The 22,012-nt window shown below is 40.5% G+C and overlaps 1 protein-coding gene across 3 annotated transcripts in view; it reads right to left on the bottom strand.

Annotated features, from left to right (window-relative positions):
• The window catches only part of LOC126468312 (uncharacterized), a 136,767-nt gene that overhangs the window by 35,742 nt on the left and 79,013 nt on the right, over positions 1–22,012 (bottom strand). For all 3 annotated transcript variants that reach the window (XM_050096541.1, XM_050096539.1, XM_050096542.1), the window contains exons 10-12: positions 13,411–13,562; positions 2,592–2,747; positions 614–848 (exon numbers count right to left, since the gene is read on the bottom strand). In XM_050096541.1, the coding sequence (XP_049952498.1) occupies positions 614–848; positions 2,592–2,747; positions 13,411–13,562 (543 nt within the window). The remainder of the gene's footprint in view (positions 1–613; positions 849–2,591; positions 2,748–13,410; positions 13,563–22,012) is intronic.

The following is a 22,012-nucleotide window of genomic DNA, read 5'->3' as shown; positions in this document are numbered from 1 at the left end:
ACACTAGCTTTCGAGATATCGCTCTTTCACCAGCAGCCACGTGTGTGGTCATTTGGGTACCTGTGGGGTTGCATGTGAATGTGTGTACTTCTACGAGAGAAAACGAAGAGCTTGAAAGCTAGTGGAACTACTGTATCCTGATGAGTGTTTCTATGTGGCACACATCAGTCAGCTAGAAGTGAGTTTGTCTTTCCCTTACTTTAAGTATTATTCCTATAGAGAAATCTATTTCATATTCTTGACATCAATTTAGAGGCAGCATGGAAAAATCTTTATATCTAATACTGCAGTTACGTACCTCAGTGTTAATTAAACTTTATTTTCACTAGTGTCACAGACTGTTATCAAGTAAAATCTCACAAAATGACAAGGTTCAGAAATACAGTTGAAATAAACAATGTAGACATATCAATATTGGTATTTGATTTTTCTCCCAAAAAAAGCCTGGAAAATCTGATGAACGGAATACAAGGAAAAACTGTGAACGAGATAGAATAGATTTAGTCCACGAATTAATATCCAGGCACAAAACTGCGTAGTTTTAACATGCCATAAAAGTACGGGCTTTCTTCCTACAAACCCATTACTAAATAAATGAAAACATTACAAGTACCTGATATGCCAGTCAAAAAGTTCCTCTTTCATACGCCGTATTTCATCTGTGTCTGATGGACATCTCTTCAGGTAGTCAGAGAACTTTTGCTGCAAATAATGTCCAATTGACACTGGTACATTCCCGGACTTGGACACAAAGGTTTCACATTCTTCGAGAATCTCTGACACAACTCGATCAACTTCAAACACCACATCTGTATCTAGTATAACTCCATCATCCCTTATGTACTGACCTGTAGAACACACATTGTTGAGGACTGTAAATAAATATTTCATTTGTCTTGCCTTTGTAATATCTACCTTTGACTCTAACAAACAAATTATAATGTGCATGGTTTTTTCTAAGTTAATCCACAATATTTAATGTATAACACACTTTACTTACAATTAGCCAGGATACTTGTTCCCTTGCTGCAGTTAGCAAGTTGATGATAAAATGAATAATTTTGATTATGCTTACACCAAATATGATCACTGAATGGCTTCACCACAAGATGCACGTCATATTTACTCTGCAAGTTTCCACAAAACTATCTCTTTCTTTATTGAGCATTACTCCTATTTTACGCTGACTACATGGAGAAAAATAATACCACACCAGTGGTATTACGTACATCTGTAGATCTTGAATTGTATTTTAAATATCAGTAGAAGTGTCAGAGATCTGAGAGGCCAGAACAGCTGTAGAATGAAAATTGTTATAATGGGATCCACATAAGCATTGCATGTCAAGCAGGCTACCACAAAAGAATACCCATTGAGATTATGAAGATGACTGTAAATTTTGCTTATAGTACCCAGTGAGGCAAACACTTACAAGGCAGAGGCATTATCTATCACGTCAAAACCTGGTTTGAATTTTTTTTGTTTTAATTGCACCAATGGTATACAACTATAAAACATTCTCTTTCAAAATTATGAACTGGAAGTTATCCAAAAAGAGATAATAGAGGATCAAATTCTCCAAACTATCACTGAGCTCAACACTGTCTGGAGCACAGCTCTGAATTCTTGCACTGTAGGACACCAAGCTCTTGTCGCAGTTTCCAGTGGTTTACAAGACAAAGCACTGGATCACCAATTGATCAGTGGATAACTCACTTCTCATAGATAAGTGCAACTTATAGATCAGACATAATATATACATACTAAATATAAAATTTATAAACATCAACATTTATTCCTTGTTACTATTACGAAAATGAAAAATACTGATATAATATTTGGAACATCATTATATGTTTATGGCTCAATCTCACGATAAATGTAGGTCATTTGTCACTTGCAAGTTAATTCCAGTACCTAAAGATGAGGACACAGTAGAAAATTACTCTACGTGTAAAAGAGTGACTTTCAGCCAGTGTTCCATATGGAAGAAAGCTGCATGATCTTCATGTGATGGATTAGACCCACTGATAAGATATCGTTAAAAAGGTGAACTGTTTCTGGGTGTATAAATTAAAATGTTTTATGCTAACTACTTAAGTTGGAGCCACACCAAAGAATAGTAAAATCTTAGTGTGAAAATGATAACAGTTTTACAACTGGAAATGCTCAAAAATTTACATTTTATGGCTATGATATTTTAAATAACAGCTTCTAAAACAATATTTCAGCTAATTTCAAGAAATTGTCAAGAATTACATGGTCTTTCTAGTGTCAGCAATGAATGTGCGTCAATGATAAAAAAGGTACTTATTATAGCACATAACAGCTTTTCCATGAATCAGGAAATATGCCTTGAGTCACTGACTGATCACACAGATATCTCAATAGGGTGGGAGCAGGAAAGGATTCCCTGTCTAGTGAGATCAAATTTTAGCAATCTACCTGTACATTTCATTAGCAGAAAACATTATTGCTTTACTGTAATCTAATGGTGTTTACGGCCTTCTGGAACTTCTTTATCAAATCTTGTGTTATCAATAAATAGCTAAACATAGATTTAAAGGCAAGAACTATATTTTGCAACATACCTAAACCTTCGGCAGAAACAACATCAGACAGTAAATTGAAACTTTTAGCAAGCTCATATATTGGATTGTTCTCCCCGTGGATCCACTGTGCTCCAGCTTCTAGGTAACTGTCACCAACTGGCACAGAACAGATTCTGCCACCAGCATACTCTTGTGCTGTAAAGAACAGTTCCCAAACAGAAATGTATAAAACACATTTTACATGTAACAGGAAAATTTATTTTTTTTAGTAGAATATACAGCTTGATTTCATACAGAAGCTGAAACTGAAACCCAGTTTTTCCTTTCTGTAGTAACACTGTTCACGTTTACGTTGCACTTCACTTAGCGTAGACCGGGACTGTGTCCTAGGCATGCCCGATGTTAACTGACTGGGCACGGCCCGTGCTGCCGGAGTTGTTGTTGTTGTTGTTGTTGTTGTTGTTGTTGTTGTCATGCCGGCAGAGGTCGCGTCCGAATTCTCGCGTGCCCTCTGGTGGACGGGACTCTACTTGCGGCAACTACCGTCCGTGACGCGCCTTGCCAATGTGCGCCTCCCGTGATCTTTCTGGTGGCTACTACACTCCTCCTCCTTCGGGGGGTGAAGCCACTGTGATCCACTGCGTCGGAAGGTAGAGCGTCGGGCAGGAGCGATGACCTCCACATCCATTGGAAGGCCGGAGTCGAAGGGATCTGCCAACCCTCGAGCCGGAACCTTCGAATACGGCTGGAAGTGACCCACACGAAGAGGCCCCCGTCGTCCCACAACCGGAGCCCGGGACAGAACGGGCAACAAGCTGTCGAACTCTGGATCCTGTTCCACCCCGGGAGGTGCAAGACCCAGTGGCGGGGACGAAGGGGAAGGGACGACCACAGGCGAACCAACCTCCTGAGAAACCGGGCCTGCTAGGGGGGCCGGCTCTCGCTGGGGCATCTCGAATGATGGCGATGCCGGTGCTGGAGCTACTGGAGGCTGCCAAGGCTGAGAACCATCGCAGTGCGGCAGAGTCACAGCGGGGAGAGGAGGCAATGTCCCCTGTGAAACCAACACAGGTGCCGGCAATGGGGAAGCCGGTGTCCGAGAGGGCGGAGGGTGGGTGCCCAAACGTCGACGTAGCTGATTTTGGTGACGACGGACCACCCGGTCCCCTGCCTGCAAGGTATAGAGCCGGCGGCCATTTCGGCGCAGGACCACCGCTGGTATCCAACGTGGATTGCGACCAAACCCATGGCCCAGACCAACATACCCAGTGGAAAGCCAAATACTCCGTTTTGTGAAGACTGGCGAGGACCAGGCCGGAGGAGGTGCAGCAGAGTCCTAGGTTGACGCCCATGGAGGAGCTCTGCGGGGCTGCGTTCTCCCATTGGTGTGGTCTGGCATGCCGTCAAGAAAAACGTCAATGCTTCCTCCGCAGGAAATTCGTGCACATACTTTTTCATCTGCGTTTTAAATGTGCGCACCATGCGCTCGGCTTCCCCATTCGATTGTGGATGGAAGGGGGGAGAGCAAACTTGCCGAATACCGAAGTGCCTACAAAAATCCTGGAAGGTCTGCGCAATAAACTGCGGTCCATTGTCCAAGACCAGGGTGATTGGCAGACCTTCCACAGAAAAGATTTTTGCTAGTGCCTGGATTGCAACTTCTGAAGTGGTTGAGGAGCAGCGAACCACATATGGGAATCAGGAATAAGCATCAATGACAATGAGCCAAAAACCATTGAGAAACGGGCCCGCAAAATCGATGTGAACACGTTCCCATGCTTGGGTTGCCGGCGGCCATGAAGAGAACGCTGCCCTGGGAGATGCCTGTTGGCTCGCACACTGGGAACAGGCGGCCACCAATTGCTCCAGTTCTCTGTCAATACCGGGCCAGTACACATGTCTGCGAGCCAAGGTTTTAGTACGGGAAACACCCCAGTGCCCCGCATGTAATAATGTGAGGACGTCCCGTCGTAAACTTGCAGGAACAACCACGCGAGGAGCTGTATCATCGGTAGCCAGAAGGAGAACGCCTTCCAAGACCAAGAGGCGGACCCGTAGAAGAAAATAATTACGAAGAGGGTCCGAGGCCCCGGCCCGGAGGGCGGGATGACCACCCCTGATGAATGAGGCGAACTACTTGCCGGAGAACCGGGTCAGCTGCCATTTCCCTGGCGACTTGAGAACTAGTGATCCGGAAGCCATCAACCGCTTGGCGGGACGCTACACCCAAATGAAAACACATAATCTCCTCTCGGTCAAACGAAGGATCCGGGCCCACCGGAAGACGGGAAAGAGCGTCGGCATTGGCATGCTGTCCTGTAGGGCGAAAATGAATGTCATAATGGTACTTAGAGAGGAACAAGGCCCAGTGCTGTAGTCTGTGGGCCACCCTATCCGGAATCTGAGAGGCGGGGCCAAATAACAATATTAACGGCTTATGGTCAGTGATTAACTGAAACTTCGTGCCATACAAGAAAGGATGAAACTTGGTAACAGCGTAGACAATGGCCAAAGCCTCTTTTTCCACCTGGGAGTAATGGGCCTGCGCGGGACTAAGCGTTTTAGATGCAAACGCCAGTGGTTGCTCGGAACCATCTGTGTTGCGATGGGCCAGGACTGCCCCCACCCCATACTGCGAAGCATCTGTAGCCAGGACCAACGGCTTATGGGGGTCAAAAGTAGCCAAACAAGGGGCTGACGTGAGGAGGCCCTTCAACGAGGTGAACGCTCGCTCGCATGCAGCCGACCAATCAAAAGGAACACCCTTGTGCAGAAGGCAGTACAGGGGGTGGGCTATAGTGGAAGCCATGGGAATGAACCGCTGGTAATAGGCTATCTTGCCTAAAAAAGCTTGTAACTCTTTCAGCGAAGCGGGCCGAGGAAGGTTGACGATACCTTGGACCAAACTTCCTAGTGGCTGGATACCGTGCCGAGAGATGGTGTAGCCCACATACTCAATGGATGGTTGAAAGAAGGTTGACTTATGCAGGTTGCAACGCAAGCCCACAGACCTGAATTTGAGAAAGAGGGTGCGAAGGTTGTGCAAGTGTTCCTTCATTCTGCGGCCTGTGACAATTATGTCATCCAGGTAATTAATATAATGAGGAATTGTCGACGTGACATGCTCACGATAACGCTGGAATATCGCCGGGGCACTGGATATTCCAAAGGCCAACCGTTGGTATTGGTAAAGGCCAAACGGGGTGGTGACGACCGCCAACCGTTTGGAGTCCTCATCAAGTGGCATCTGATGATAAGCCTCCGACAAATCGATTTTCGAAAAATATTAGCCTCCCACCACGGAGGAGAACAATTCATCAGCACGAGGCAAAGGATAGGTGTCCACCACCAATTGGGAATTAATGGTGGCCTTGAAATCGCCACAAAGACGTAATTTTCCCGAGGGCTTCCTTACAATAACGAGGGCGAAGCCCGCTCACTGGAAGAAATGGGAAGAACGACCCCTAGGGCTGTCAGCCAGTCTAGCTCTTCCTTTACCTGAGGGCGGAGAGCCAAGGGGATCTGCCTCGCGCGTAGAAAATGCGGGCGAGCCGACGCCTTCAACGTTAAGTGAGCTTCAAAATCTGAAACACGCCCCACGCCCTCCTCAAAAATATCTGGAAAGTCGGAGATCAAAGATTCCAATGATTGATAGGGAACGTCTTTGGAGACTAACTGTATGGTGTCAGCGATAGAAAAACCGAAAGCTTGAAAGGCATCCAGGCCAAAAAGGTTAGCTGAGCTCGCATCACTGACAACAATAAAAGTAATAGGCTGAGTGACTGATTTGTAAGTCACGTCGGTAGTGAATTGACCCAGTAGGGAAATGAACTGTTTACCATAACCGTGTAGACACCGGTAAACTGGAGCCAACGGGGGCGATCCAAGGTCGGAATAAGTTTGTGCATTCAACAACGAAACTGCTGCGCCCGTATCTACTTGCAGTTGTAACTGGCGCGACCTAACCGAGACCTCAATAAAGAGTTAGCGTGCCGATGCGTCGGGAGCCTGGCCCGATGAAACTTCCTGAATGTCAACGTCCATGTCCTCTGTACCTGCTTCCTTCGATTCTTTTGAGGCTGAGCGGCCAACTTTAGCAATGTGACCTTTTCTATTACATTTGTGACAAACGGCCCAACGCTGGTGGCACTCTGACCGATCATGATGTAAATAGCACGACGCACAGGACGGCAATAGGGGCCGGCGGCCGGAATTCTGTTTATGCGCCGTGCGGGAGCGGCCATAATGGCCGGATTGTACCGCTCGCACGTCGTCCACCCCTGACACAGTGGACGCGGCCGCGCCGCCCTGAACGTCCGCGACGTCACACCACGCTTCCAGCTGTTGACCTGCTGCGTGAGAGACTTCATACGATTGAGCAATGGACAGGACTTCCTCGAGGGAAGGGTTTTCTAACTGCAGGGCCCATTGCCGGACCTCCCTATCAGGGGCCGAACGAACAATGATGTCGCGTACCATAACGTGGGCGTACAACTCTCAAGACTGCGCTGTGACAAAATGACACTTGCGACTAAGACCGTGCAGGGTAGCGGCCCACGCCCGGTAAGACTGATGGGGCTGTTTCTTGCATTGATAGAACTCGACCCTAGCCGCCACAACATGCGTGCGGCGGCGATAATATGAAGACAGCAATGAACACAATGTGTCAAAAGACAAGGACGAGGGTTCCTGCAACGGCGCTAGCTGCCGCAAAACTTGATACAGCGAGGGAGATATCCAAGACAAGAAGAGAGCACGACATACCTCCGTGTCGGCAACATGAAACGCCTGGAAATGCTGCCGAAGGCGATGTTCATATGCGTCCCAATCCTCCGCCGTCTCGTCATACGGGGGGAAAGGGAGGAGGGAACGGCGCCGGAGCAGACGGCGTGGAGAGCAACGCCGGAAGCACTTGTTTCATGGTGGCCATGAGTTCCGTCTGCTGCGCAACCAAAACTCGCACCAAATCCTCCATGCCGTGGAGAAGCTGCGAAACCGGAACAACGACACAACACGCGAAAGAACAACCCTACTCATCGCAATTGTGTAGTAACACTGTTCATGTTTACGTCGCACTTCACTTAGCGTAGACCGGGACTGTGTCCTAGGCATGCCCGATGTTAACTGACTGGACACGGCCCGTGCTGCCGGAGTTGTTGTTGTTGTTGTTGTTGTTGTCATGCCGGCAGAGGTCGCGTCCGAATTCTCGCGTGCCCTCTGGTGGACGGGACTCTACTTGCGGCAACTACCGTCCGTGACGCACCGTGCCAATGTGCGCCACCCGCAATCTTTCTGGTGGCTACTACACTTTCCATATTCTTTTCTCTGGACTGTATGTTTTTGGTTAATTGTGACTTATGCGGCCAGCTGTTGTAATATCAGTGACCTAAACCAACATTAATTTGGTAGTTATCAATTTAACATTGTATGGGAAGAGCCATACACGAGGGAAATTCATTCTTGATTCTGAAGTCTATGCATCTACGCTAGGCTCACACGTTAGTCAACATTCTTTTCCTTGCTGATATCATGACAAGCATCGTCCAAAACTGAGCTACAGAGATCTGGTTACCCACTTGGAACAATGACTGTACACTACAATGACAGAGGAAGAAAAAGGATTTGTGTTGTATGGCAAAGATCAGAAACAGTAGAAGAAGGAGCACACTGTATATCCTCATAAGCAAAATGACATATGATTGCAGAAAGGATATCAAGAAGAAACTAACTAACTTTTTGTTGAAAGTAGGCAATAATTAGAAGAACTCTGGATTCACACTCTATAAAAAAATAACAAAGTTTATAACATTGTGGCTATTTATACGGTAGCAAAAAATGAATACAAAAAATGAAGACAAATCCCATAGTCAGGGAACCTGAAATAACATTTTTAAAAGAAGTTAACAGTGCTAAAATTCTACACTGCATGAAAAGCAAGACAATTTGATGAAAACTGAAGATCTTCACCATGAATGATAAAACAAAACTATAGATAATGACGGTGTCAACACACTTTACAAATGGAAAATCATGACTTGCCAAAGTTTGCTCTTGTGTATCAACCAAAGGGAGGAAAACCATGGGGTCTCCAAGTACAATGAGAGCTGATGACCACAATGTTGAGTGCCATAAAGATGCAACAACAACAATCCAAGTACAAAATGAAGCAATGGTCTAGAACAGAGAATAGTGAATGATCTGTAATTGATACAATGATGAATTTAACAGTTCATAATTATATAATTACAGTTATTCTTTATTTTTGTACATACTAGGAGACTAAAGTTATCAATTAATTTAATGAATCATACTTGGTTAATAGCTGCCATTCACTGTTTACTTATAGGGTTGCAGTATTCCCTACTTTTATTCTAGTTACTTTCTCCCAACAGTTATTTTCACACATAAATTACCTCTTAGTTACACCTGGAGACATGATTCATTATCTGTAAAATTAAGTTAAGGATGAATGGGTTTGTAAATCTCTGAAGATTTATTTTTATTGCTTGTCACAAACAGCATTAAAGAGTATACATACTGACATATCAGAATAAGGACTAGGTTTTGTGAATACTTATATATATGAAATTTGACCATTAGTTTCTTAACATCATTTCACCTTATTTTTCAGTTTTAACTGTATTTTTCAACAGAATTATCCCATCAGAAAGGATGTACATAAACTGCTCATCCTAACATGTCTGCTTGATCTGGTGTTACTTTTGGAGTAACCCCTCATTAGTCTTATTTTTCCAGCCCTCTCTTTTGTCAGTTAAAGACACCTTTACCTGCAAAAACAAATTTTTCTATTTTTTACAACCTGTGCTTCTATCACTGTGGCTAGATAGGTAGAATATTCTTCTCTGAGTACTTACCACAATGTTTTATTATTTAATATTCATGGACCTTCATTGGAGAATCAAAATATAGTATATACTGTTCAGATATCATTTTTAGGAGCCAGACTCAGAAAAAACACCATTGTATTATAAGAATCACAAATGATATCAAAGATTACTCTCATCCTTTCAATGGGTTTGTGAGAGCACTAGTGCAAAGTAACAGCAATGTTTCAAGGCTGAAAATGGTGTTCTCTATTATGTACCATTACCATAAGTAGGGTGATATAAGCTAGCAAATATATCACTCCTTATGACTGATATTTCATGTATTCGGATTATTAATGCTGTGTTTCAATTTTTATGGACAAGGTTTCCACTCTGGACTGAGTGCGGCATGACTGGTGAGCTGTAGGGTGCAAATCAACACACCTGTCTGAACAGCTTCTGCTGGCAATAGTCAAGTTAGCTTCAAAACTCCCCTACAACTGCTATAGGGTAAAAGACACTTGCAAGGATCTATTTGGAATAACCATGAAAATTTTCTGGAAAATATGTGAAATTCAGTGATGAGTTAGTGCTCATTTCAGTTCATAGAAGTATTAACTTGAAGATTACATATGTTGTAATTTAATTTGTGAAGCTGAAGGGGAAACATAACAATTGTTGAAGTATTTCTTTGTTGTTAACCTACATGTACTAGAGCGTGGTAAACTCTGACAACCATGAATGAAAGATAATTTGCTGGAGTTGCATGAATTGTTTGTAAAGGATCTCATAAATTTGTAAATATTATGCCTTATACTGAACCAAAAAAAAAAAAAAAAAAAAAATACAAGCATCTTCAAATCTGACTTCCTTCATTTTGACTCACAGGAAATTAAATATAGAGTTTTCATTAGTAAAAGTTGCACAGATCTTTGCACTAGTATGAAATATTGCACCTACAGGCATCACTTTAAAAGTTCCTTTCTCTCGCTACAACTCACCTGTTCACATAACCATCTTTAAACTCCAAACTGAGCAACCCTTGACCATTGCCCACCTTGTCTTTGACCTATAAGCTGCCTTCACCAACTACCAATTTCAACAGCTGCTGGCTCTATTAAAAATCATCCACCTTTCAGTCCTTTGACCTTCTAGCACACTTTGTGTAACTCTTCTTGAAGACAGCTGCAAACTGGAACAAAATACCCCAAACCACCACTGCAAGCTATCTACGCTGTTAAGCAAATATCTCTTAAGTGGTAACGTTGTGTTCCTCTTTTCCTCTCCTGCATTTATCATCTACTACGTCACCGGCGACACCCCTTCCGTTCTCTTTCCTAATCAACAAGCCTAGCCAGGCCTCCAAATTTAACCTCCCAGTCACAAAACATCCCCCACCCTAGCTCAGACATAGCCATAATCAACTCAAATACCTCCTTTCCTACACCTCTCAACCATTCTTTCCAAAAGCCTAACCTTCACTTCAACACCAAATATCAATCACACTGTCTCCTTCCAAAGGCCTAACCTTCACTTCAACACCAAAATTCAATCACATTGTCATTGCCAAAGATCTTGCCTCTTTTAGTATCTTTGTCAGTGCTGATACTAAACCTCCTATACCCATGACCTCAAATGAAAGTACCTCTTCACCAACTAATTCCAAACCATGCTAAAAGAGTGAGCATCAAACCCTGCCTAGAGCAGTTACAGCCGATATCCCAAAATACAGTAAAGAACTACCGTAGCCAGTGTGGGAATGTGATTGGTTACCATCCCGAAATCAAACACTTCCACTTTATATTTTGATACAGATGTATATTTAAGTACAAGCATCTACATGTGTATATACAACAAGTCACATAAACAGACTGAATCATCACATACTTTTTGTCCAAAGAACTTGTGATTATATCGACACCACACCACCATATCCGGTAGACCAGCACTTCCAATGCATCAGGCAGTGGCTTCCCATGCTACATAAAAGACACCAATCACTTCCTGGAACAACTCAAATCCATTACTACCCTCATCACACCTGCAACCCTCCTTTTCACTGTTGATGTGACCTCGTTCTACACCAGCATGACATATACATATGCCTTCTCAGTCTTAGAACATTACCTCTGCCACCTGAAAGACAACCTAAAACCTCATTTACCTTAGCCAACGTCATCCCTTTTTGTTACTGCTTTACATCTGAAGCCAAGCCACAAACAAACCAGGAAGTACATTAACCACAAGGCGAAACAGTATGGCCCCATCCTAAGCCAACCTTTCGTGGGCCACATCAAAGAAGCATTCTCAAGACCCATAAGCTGGACCCTCTGACTTAGCACAAATTTATCAATGGCATTTTTGTGGTATGAACTTACACTTTCTGTAAAAGCTTAATTCCTTCTCCCAACTCAAATTAACCTGCTCCATTTAAAACCCAAAGCCAACTTCCTTGGCATTGATCTTCATCTCAGTACCACTTACATCCACACCTCAGTCTGTTTAAAACAAAACCATAAACAACAGTAACTCAATTTTGACAGCTGTCACGCATTCCGCATCAAATGCTCCTTATAGCTTAGCCACCTGTGGCAAACTTATCTGTTCCACCAACAAATCCTCTACACCTATACTGACAAGCTCTTCCAGGCTTTCCTATCCTGCAACTACCTCACAGACCTTGTCAAAAAAACTGCCAGGAAGTTTCTCCTTCACCCTCCAACAAATACAGCTCCCACTTCCAAAACACTTATTAGCAACACCCTTGTAACACAGTGTGATCCTGCCCTCATATGCCTAAGTACATTACTCAGTTAAGGCCATGACTTTCTAGGGTCATGTCCTGAAATGAGATCAACTCTTTCTGATAACCTTCACACACCATCCATTGTTGGCTTTCATTGTCATCCTAACCTTCAGAACATTTTTGTATAACCGTAATCCCAGACCTTAATCCCTACTTTAAGGTTCTTAGTTCTGCAGTCAATCCTGTTGCAAAACCTGGCCCATGAACCCATTCACTACCACTTACTCTAGCCTCATCATTAGCAAATCCCATGACATGAAAGGCAGGGCAACATCTGAAATCACACATTTTGTTTATCAATTGGCATGTGGTCACTGCACAGCAGGTTTTTTTAAACAGGCTGAGCACATGAATGGCCACATAATAACTGTCTTGAAGATTTATTTATTCAGAAATTTATTTTACTTTGTTATTTTTTATTTTTTTCCCTTCATGCCCTCCGCTCACTGCTTCCCCACCCTCCCTCCTCCCACCTCTCTCTCTCTCTCTCTCTCTTTCTCTCTCTCTCTCTCTCTCTCTCTCTCTCTCTCTCACACACACACACACACACACACACACACACACACACACAACTTTTGGTTTTCTCCAGTTCCTTTTTTGCCTTCCTTCAAGTTCTTAATTCCATTATACTCCCAAGTTCTGATTTCTCTTCCTCTCACTCTTTTTTACCTCCCACTCTGTCTTTCATCATGTCTGGAATGAGGCTGGCATAATGCTTACCATAGCATTATCTTCGAAATTCCACTCTCTCTGATGTCCTCCTTCACTTTCATCACCCCTTTCTCCTCACAACATAAGTGTTTCTCTCAATCTGATGTGTGGGTGATCTGCCCCTCTTTTCAAATCTTCCTCCCTGGGTGAGGAACTATCAGTTGTGAAAGCTGGAATAATTGCTTCTACTTTTATATGTGTCTATCGGCAGCACTAAAAATTTCACTACTTGCTTTATAATCTTCCTAAACTTATCCCTCTTTCCTACCCAAGGAAGGAGCTATCTATTCTGAAAACTGGAATGTTTGTTTCAGGTTTTACATGTGTCCATTGTCAGTACTAAGAATTCCATTTCCTAAAGATAAACACAGGTCATCCATTCTACCAGCTAACAGTTTTTTCTTGTATGAAGTGTGCTGACCACATCTATCTAAGATAAGTCCATTGTTCTATTTCTTTCTTATTTCAAACTATGGTATTTGTTTTGACTAAGAGGCTACGCATAGGTACTTACCCTCCAATATCACAATATCTTGAATCCCACCTTCAATCAGACTTTTTGCAGCTGCAAGACCAGAAATTCCTGCACCAACAATAGCTACTTTGTGAAAGTGTGACTCATTTGTAGGAAATTGTGTCAGGTGCTGATTTTCAGTGTCTTCAGATCTGAAAGTTGCAAATATATGCATTTTGAAGAAACAACTCTATTATGTATTTCAGTCATTGCACTTAAATATAATTATGGAACATAAAATATCAGTAAACAGAAATAGGATAACTGAGGAAGATGAAAATTTCTGCTAAATGATGTTATATAAACACTGAAAAGCTCCTACAGATTACAGCTAATACTACAAATTTGCCATTGAAAGACGTCACGCAAGTAAGATGGGAGTTTGCTGAGGAGTCTTTAATACAGGCTATGAAGATACAAAACAAGGTGTTGAACTGGATGTTAAACATAAAATGCATAAATTATAACTGATGTAGAGTTAATTAAACACCAGTCATTAAAAAGTAAAATATTTTAATCTCTTCTTACGTGAATTATCTAGAACTGATACAATGTTCATACTTAGGAGAATAATGCAAGAATCCTTGACTGGAAAATAATATAACAGGGTATTCCACAAGGCTCTATATTAGGCCTAGTCATGTTTCTTTCCCATGAGAATGATTTATCAGTAAATATCAGGCCCCCATCAGCTTTGTTTGAAGATGATATTTCTGGGTTAGTTGAAAATCAGAATGCAGAAAATATTCCTGAGCTGATAATCAATCAGTATTCTCAGTAGCTTAGAAACTCAGCTTATGGGTGGAATTTGAGCATTTCTAAAGCCTACATGATGCAGTTCAGAAACAAAAAATTAAAAATTGTCTACATTAACATGTAGAAGAAACTGACTTAGTCATATACTTAGGCTAATTTAGATGAAGATTTGAACTAGCACAAACACAGTGAGAACATAGAAACCTAATTAACCAGCTTTGCATTTGCAGTGCATATACTACCAACTGCACCTGACCTGACCATATGGCAAGTAGTCTTATGATGGTTACTCCAAATCTGCAATCCGATATGGTATTGCTGTCTTGGGAAAGCTCAACTACTACAGTATAGCCACTAGCAATTAACTAAGAAATCATTCATAGATTATATTAAAGCTTTTGACAGAGTGGTAAGATATAAAATGTATTACAAAATATAAGGGGCAGTCAAATGAAAATAACACCCACCACAATGAGACCATGGAATGGTTTCACTGGAAACTAATCACCAAACACATTAAGACATTTATCCCAGTGGGAGATGAGATGATCAACTGCTGTTTTGTACAATGCAGTTGGCCACTGACAGATCCACAGCCACATCCACTCTTGCATTTCCTTGTCTGACTGAAACTGACAGGTCACTAAAGACATAAAAATCACATGGTAAAAGATTTGGGTTGTATGGAGAATGTTACAACATTTCCCAACCAAATCACTTAAGCATAGCCTTTGTACCACTGGTAGTGTGAGGGTGGGTACTGTTGTACAATATGAAGACCGTCCAACAGCGTTCCTGGGTGTTTTGTTTTTACGCTATGTCACAATTTCTGAAAAAGTGTCTTTATAGCACTGCACAGTGATTGTGGTTCCACACTTGAGAAACTTGACTAGCAGAGGGCCCCTGCAGTTGAAGAAGAAGGTCATCATGACCTACCCGGAACTTGTGTGAATAGCTTTGGATTTGTTTGGCAGGAGACATGTGGGATGTTTTCACTGTTGGCTTTTCCATTTGCCCTCAGGTTGTTGGAATGCTGCCAGACAGAATCAGTCTGGCCGTTGAACAGAATCATCCTGTTGTGTGATAATGCCCATCCTCATTCTGCCAACCAGGCAAAGGCTAAGCTTTAGTGATGTGGTTGAGAAATACTGCAACAGCCTCTGTACAACCTGGATCTGTCACCATGTTATTTTTCACATCTTCGCCAACCTGCAGAAAGACATGTCTGGATGACAGTTTTTGTAATATGAAGAAGTGCAAGAGTGGGTGCAGTTGTGGGTCCATCAGCAGCCAACCACATTCTACGAAACAGGAACTTATCATCTCATTTCCCAGTGGAATAAATTTCTTAATGCATTTGGTGATTACTTTTGAATGGAACCATTCTATGGTCCCATTGTTGTGGGTGTTTGGTTTTCATTTGACTACCCCTTGTATCTTAAACACAACACTTACAAGTTTCTAAAAATTCTCAAAACTGTGCCTTAAATCATGTGTACATATGCAAAGAGTAGGGGAATAATTGTATGAAAGACAATATAAGGTCTTATATTTGTGAATAAACAAGTGAAACACATGGATTTTGCACTTAGCTGGTTTTATGACACATTCTACACTAGCATGACAAAGACAAACATGGTATTGTCAGTTTACTCCACTAAACCCAATAAAAATCGTTAGCACAAAACCAGTATTTCATTTGAGCAATTACAACTCCTCTCTACAGTTGAAAGTCAGATATTGTTGGTCATGATTACTTACTACATGTCCACTGACTTCGGTAAAATGATGGTTGCTTTCATAACGAGAAAAACCATCATATGACAATAAAATATGTTATCATCAAACAAGGAGTACTGAAGATCACAATTTCAACAATATGATGTTTCTCTTGGCTGTCCAAACTATCATGTGATACATAAATGTTGATGATTCAAGTCAACATATCAAAAACAGCCAATATGACATTTCCATTGTTTTATCAAATATCAAATTACAACTGACACAGCTCTGGACACATTAAGATATTACTACTTCTCATTATATTTCAGTATTACTACCCAAGACCTTTACACGATGTCTGTACTGAACTGAAACATGCACACACACACACACACACACACACACACACACACACACACATATATATATATATATATATATATATATATATATATATATATATATATATATGTTTATTACATTATTCTCTCAACAATGTACTTCTATATTTTTTTAACGTAGCAAAAGGATAGTGAAAAGGATAGCAGAGATGGTGAGTCACAGATAGGAACAACAAAAAGCCTGTCAGAAAGTGAGCTTTCAGCACAACAAGGTTTGCTTCAGCTGCCACAGACTGAGGTCATGTGTGTGTGAGTTGTGTTTGCATGAATGGGTGTGTGTGTGTGTGTGTGTGTGTGTGTGTGTGTGTGTGTGTGTGTGTAGGTTGTTGGCTGAAAGCTGACTTCCTGACAGTGTTTTAGTTGTGCCTATCTGTGACTCAGCATCTCCGCTATATGGTGAGTAGCAACAATCCTTTTCATAATATTGTTACATTCCATCCTGAATTTTTTAATGTAGCAAAATATTAGTATTCAACACACTGTTAGAAATAAGCTGCTGGGAAGCCACCATACATCTACAATTCTATGTTATAAGTATATAATATGTTGACTCACACTTGTGACATCACACAAGCTGTGACACAATTAGGTTGGGGCAGCTGTTGTATAAAGCCCAGGCTGCAAATCAACTCGTCTCATGTTGATTCCACACAGGTGCAGGATGACATCACATCATCCTGAATCCAAGTCACACTCTCAGACAAATGGTTAAGTAATATTTATGAGCAAATATCATACAATTATAAGATCATGCACGAATAGCAGTGAATGGGGAAGGATGAATGATGACTAATTTCATCATTATTATTAATAGTGCGATCTTTATGTAATGAGACTTTTCTGACACACACATTCCAAAATATTTAAGCACATCATTTCTACTTAATGTGGAAAAGAAGACATGCACAGGAAGGTAACTGGGGAAAATGGGCATCATTTCTCAAGCTTTTGGTGCTTTTAAGAAAATCAATTTAAGGTATTTCTGTAAGGTAAAGAATGATACATTAAGGTAACAGAAAATACTATACCAAGAAATGTAAAAGAAAAGAAAAAGCAAACAAAGAAATACATAAGAAAATGAAAAGGAAACAAATGCAATACATCAAAATCATTAAGAAAAGAAAGAGAATAGATCATAAAGATAGAGAAAGAAAGCATGAACCAAAACAAAGAAATGGTAGGGAAAGGAAAGATGTGAAAGAGAGTGCTTAAGAAGAAAGGGGAAATAAATTACCATTAAGCGAAACCCACATGGATGGTAAGAGACAAATACATGTTCCAAAGCCAGTTCCTGTCCCTAGAATATGGGAGTACTAGTGTTAGATGGAGAATGCAGGTTTCTGCTGTCACATTCCAGAAAATACTCACTGACTGGACATAGGCAGCTTAGCTGCATGTATTACGTTTTACTGATAAATGAGTGGTAGTCAAAAATTTATTCACAGAATTTATAAAGCACTTGAGCCATGACCGGGATTTTAAATCCAAGTTTAAAAACCCAAAAGAATGCGAAAAATATATGCATTTTGTGTATTAAATGAGAAGGACAGTTTAGGGAGGTGAGAGTGATTCCCTAGATACACTGGTTAAGGAGCAGTTACCCTTCGGCCACACTGATATGTGATAAGTATGTGGAACATAATATTTTGTTACTATTTTATTTTAGAATTTGCATTTTAATTTTATATAGGTATATCTGCTGTGTGTGTATTATTTACTCATTCATTCAGCTGAATGGAATTAATTGAGACACAGAGGGATCTCTCCCTGAATTGCACTGGCTATGGGTTATTGGTGTACACTTAGAACAGGTACATGAAACAGTGAAAGCGTAATGCAATTACAAGTAGAAACAGTGGTCACTGTTGCGACAGCATACATATTTTATGGTATGACCCCCGTAAAAATTAATACTTAAGGAAAAGTTCTCAATCATGAGAACTGGCAATCATTTAAGTGGATTGTCACAATTTGACACATTTGATGTCAGAACTAAATCACTGTCTCAGAAACAACCTGTTGTAGAATCACCATCCAATACCAGCAGTACAAACTAAATAGTACTCACATTGTCTATGGCAATTCTTGTTTAGTATACTAAAATTTTATGACTATACCAAACATCTCTCAGCTACAATAAACTGGCAAAGAGACAAAATATGTTTTCTTTTAATATGAATACCTTGCTCTTGAAAATGCTGTGGTACATAGCAATAGGTACCTGGTTTCTCCATTAGTATCATTTGCCTCCCTCCTTCACCATCAATAATTCTAAGTCTTGGAAAACGAAGCCGACTTTCTGCTACAAGTATGAATCTCATACTTCACACAGTCTCTACTTATAGTATTTTCTTCTGTCTTTTTACCGTGTAAGATCTCTCCAACAGCTTCCTTCACATGCTGTTTTCCTCTTTTTCTATATATGTGTCATCTCCTCTTAACTTTTTCACATTTTCTTAATTTTTTATCTACATTTATTTATTTTCTATCGTTTAGTTTTCCTATTTCCTTAGCCTCTCATTCTTCTACTAATTTTCTGCCTTTCTCTATCCTTCATTTCTATGTCAATTTCTTTCCAACTGTTTGTTCATTTCTTTGACCTACTGACTACTATAATCCACTATTATCAAGTTGGTATAGCAGCCCTGTCTATTATTTCCAATTCTTATCTGCATTTTTTTTCATCTTGAAAATGATTAATATATGGGGATGTGGTGAAAAGTAATTCCTCTGAATTTTTTTATGTAAAAATTCTTAAAGTTTTTTTTAAAATAAAACAAACGTTATCATCATTCTACATCTTTATTCTTCATGTCTACATATTTGCAGTCCTTTGTCATTAGAGGGTTCTGAATTGTAGTGTGTAACATGACAGTAATCATGTCAGTGCATGAGAAACAGCATGATGTAACTGAGTTTCTAATTCACAGAGTTCACCCATGCAAGCAGCATCTTCTCCTTCAGCATGACAGCGCCAGACCACACACAAGTGTTGTGACATCTGCAACCATTCAACACCTCGGATTCACTGTGATCGATCATTCTTCTCACAGTCTCAACTTGGCCTCATCCCATTTTCATCTGTTTCCAAAACTTAAAGAATATATTTGACAACTTGACATTGATACTGATGAAGTGGTGCAAGCAGAGGTGAGGTTGCAGCTCTGCCAACAAAGTCAAAAATTCTACAATGATGGTATCAACAAAATGATTTACCATTGGGAGAAATGTGTTTGTCACTAGGGTGAGTTCACTCACACATGGAGCACGCTCTCCTTCAGCATGAAAATGCCAGACCACACACAAGTGTCACAACATTTCCAACTGTTCAATACCTCGGGTTCACTGTAATCAATCATTCTCCTCACAGGCTCAACATCCTCCCAGTTTCATCTGTTCCCAATGCTTAAAGAATACATTTGACAACTTCACTTTGATAGTGATGAAGTAGTGCAAGCAAGCATTGAGGTTGTGGCTCTGACAACAAGGTTGAACATTCAACAGTAATGGTATCAACAAACTGATTTTTTGTTGGGAGAAACATGTTAGTCGCTAGGGTGACTATGTTGGGAAATAAATATGTAGACACGAAGAATAAAGTTGTAGAATTGAACAATGTTTGTTCTATATAAAAAGCTTTAAATGTTTTGACATTAAAAATTCAGAGGCATTACTTTTCATTACACCCTCATGCTGAACTTCTAGCAAACAAATAAGGAGAAATAATTTTGTGCATTGCAGTTTAGAAAACATAATCCAGCAGTAAATTAATTCTGCCACTGGTTTAGTAAGCAGCTGCCTCATAAAAAGTAAATGTCATAAAAAATCATAGGTTATTGTTTGCACAATATGAGGTAACAAAATATTGAGAGCATATTTAAGATCCATTCACAGACAACTCTGGGAATTCAAAAGCCAGAGAAAGAACAAACATTAACTTGCAAACAACAGTATGTTAAGCATGCATATAGTGTCACGCAAACTGCAGTTACTATTGGTATCATGCACCAGAGACCAAATATGGATGAAGTCTTGTGCTGTGATTTTAATAAACCCTGAATGCCTCAACATCAGTGAAGCTTAAGTAAAAGCACATTACCATACTGGTCAGACTAATGAAAAGAGGGATGTACTATCAGTATGAAAGCATTAACATGCAGTCTTGTAAGAAAACAGATTGCAAGCATTTCAGTTTAATATATACAATTAAATTCTGGAAACACTTGTGCTACAGGTTTCTTAGGAAATATATGATAGGAACAGCAACAGTATATTCAAGTCCCAGTAGATAAAAATATCCACCGCTGTACTGAAACAATCCTAAACACCTGCCTGGGTAACCACTGGTTACTTACCCTTCTCCCCAACCCTCTCATCCTCCCCTCCTCCCACTGGATACCATGGGAGTAAAAAAATAATAATAATAATAAAAATAAAAAAATTGCAGTGTATGCTTTTAATGGAAGCTTTATTTCAACCTTAATTGTACAACTTAATTGGTTTGAGAATTCTGATGTAATATTTAACACAATAATTCCTCAAGGACTAAACTGAAAATATGAAACCTTTAATGAAGCAGGTATTCTTCATACTTATTCCAAGAGTCTGATGAATAAAAACAGGCAGATTCCCACAGAATATATGCTAATTTCATCAGTAACCACTACAAATATGTAGGACATAACAGTCAGTAATTCTCCAGTTTGGCTACCTTATGAAATGAACATAATATTTGTATTAACCTTTCTGCATACAAAGGCAGTGTTTGATGCCATAGACAGGGAAAAGGTGTGGGAAACTCCAAAGAAAATTGGAATAGAAGATGACAAGTTACATAGGGTCAAGAATTTGTATGAAGATAGCTTCAATACAATTAAAACACCCATAGGAATGGCTGAAACCTTTTGCATGAAATATGGATTAAGGAAAGGTGGAGTTCTGTCTCCTCTCCTTTTCATTGCTGAAATGAATGAGATCCAGGTAAAAGTACACCAATCCATCAGAGGTGAAAAAGCAAAATCCATGTTTTTTTGCTGATGGCATATGTTTGTGGTGCAATTATAAGGAAGACCTTCAAGATCAAATAAACACCAGGGCAGAAGCTGCTAAAGTATATGGTCTCTTCTCCAGCCAGGAGAAAAATGAGGTAATGGTCATGAAAAGAAAAGAGCAACCAATCAGACATGTCAAAATGGAGGGGAAACAGCTACAGACGATCCATCATTGCATATATCTGGGCAATGTTGTCTCTAATACTGGTTCCATAGACAAAGAAATTTGCTCACAGACTTCCAGCAGGTAGTAACTTCCAAGAAATAGTTAAACACCTAATACAGAACAAGAAAGTACCAAATTTTACGTATTACATGCCAATTATGACATATGGTTGTAAACGTGGACCATAAGAAGAATTTATACAGCTGAGGTGAGGTTTGTTTGTACCTTGGTCAGATGGACATAGAGAGAGAATTCAAACTGAGGAAAAACAAAAACAGGCTCAAGTTGTAAGACAAAATAAACTTGCCGCAGCACATAGATGCTAACAGGCTACCAAGATCATTGTACAATCTGAAATTCAGAGATAAAAAACCAAGAGGAAGATCAAAACTCAGTAAAAAGATATGGAGAAATCTGACATTGAGCAGAAAGGACATGCCTGGCACACTACTGATGTGGGAGAATTTAAGGACAATAATTAATGGAGAAGCCTCATTTGCTATCCT

The sequence above is a fragment of the Schistocerca serialis genome, chromosome 1 (genome assembly GCF_023864345.2).
Source record: "Schistocerca serialis cubense isolate TAMUIC-IGC-003099 chromosome 1, iqSchSeri2.2, whole genome shotgun sequence".
In the NCBI taxonomy this organism is placed as follows: domain Eukaryota; kingdom Metazoa; phylum Arthropoda; class Insecta; order Orthoptera; family Acrididae; genus Schistocerca; species Schistocerca serialis.
The sequence above is the reverse complement of the archived record's forward strand: the minus strand, read 5'-3'. Positions and strand labels throughout refer to the sequence as shown.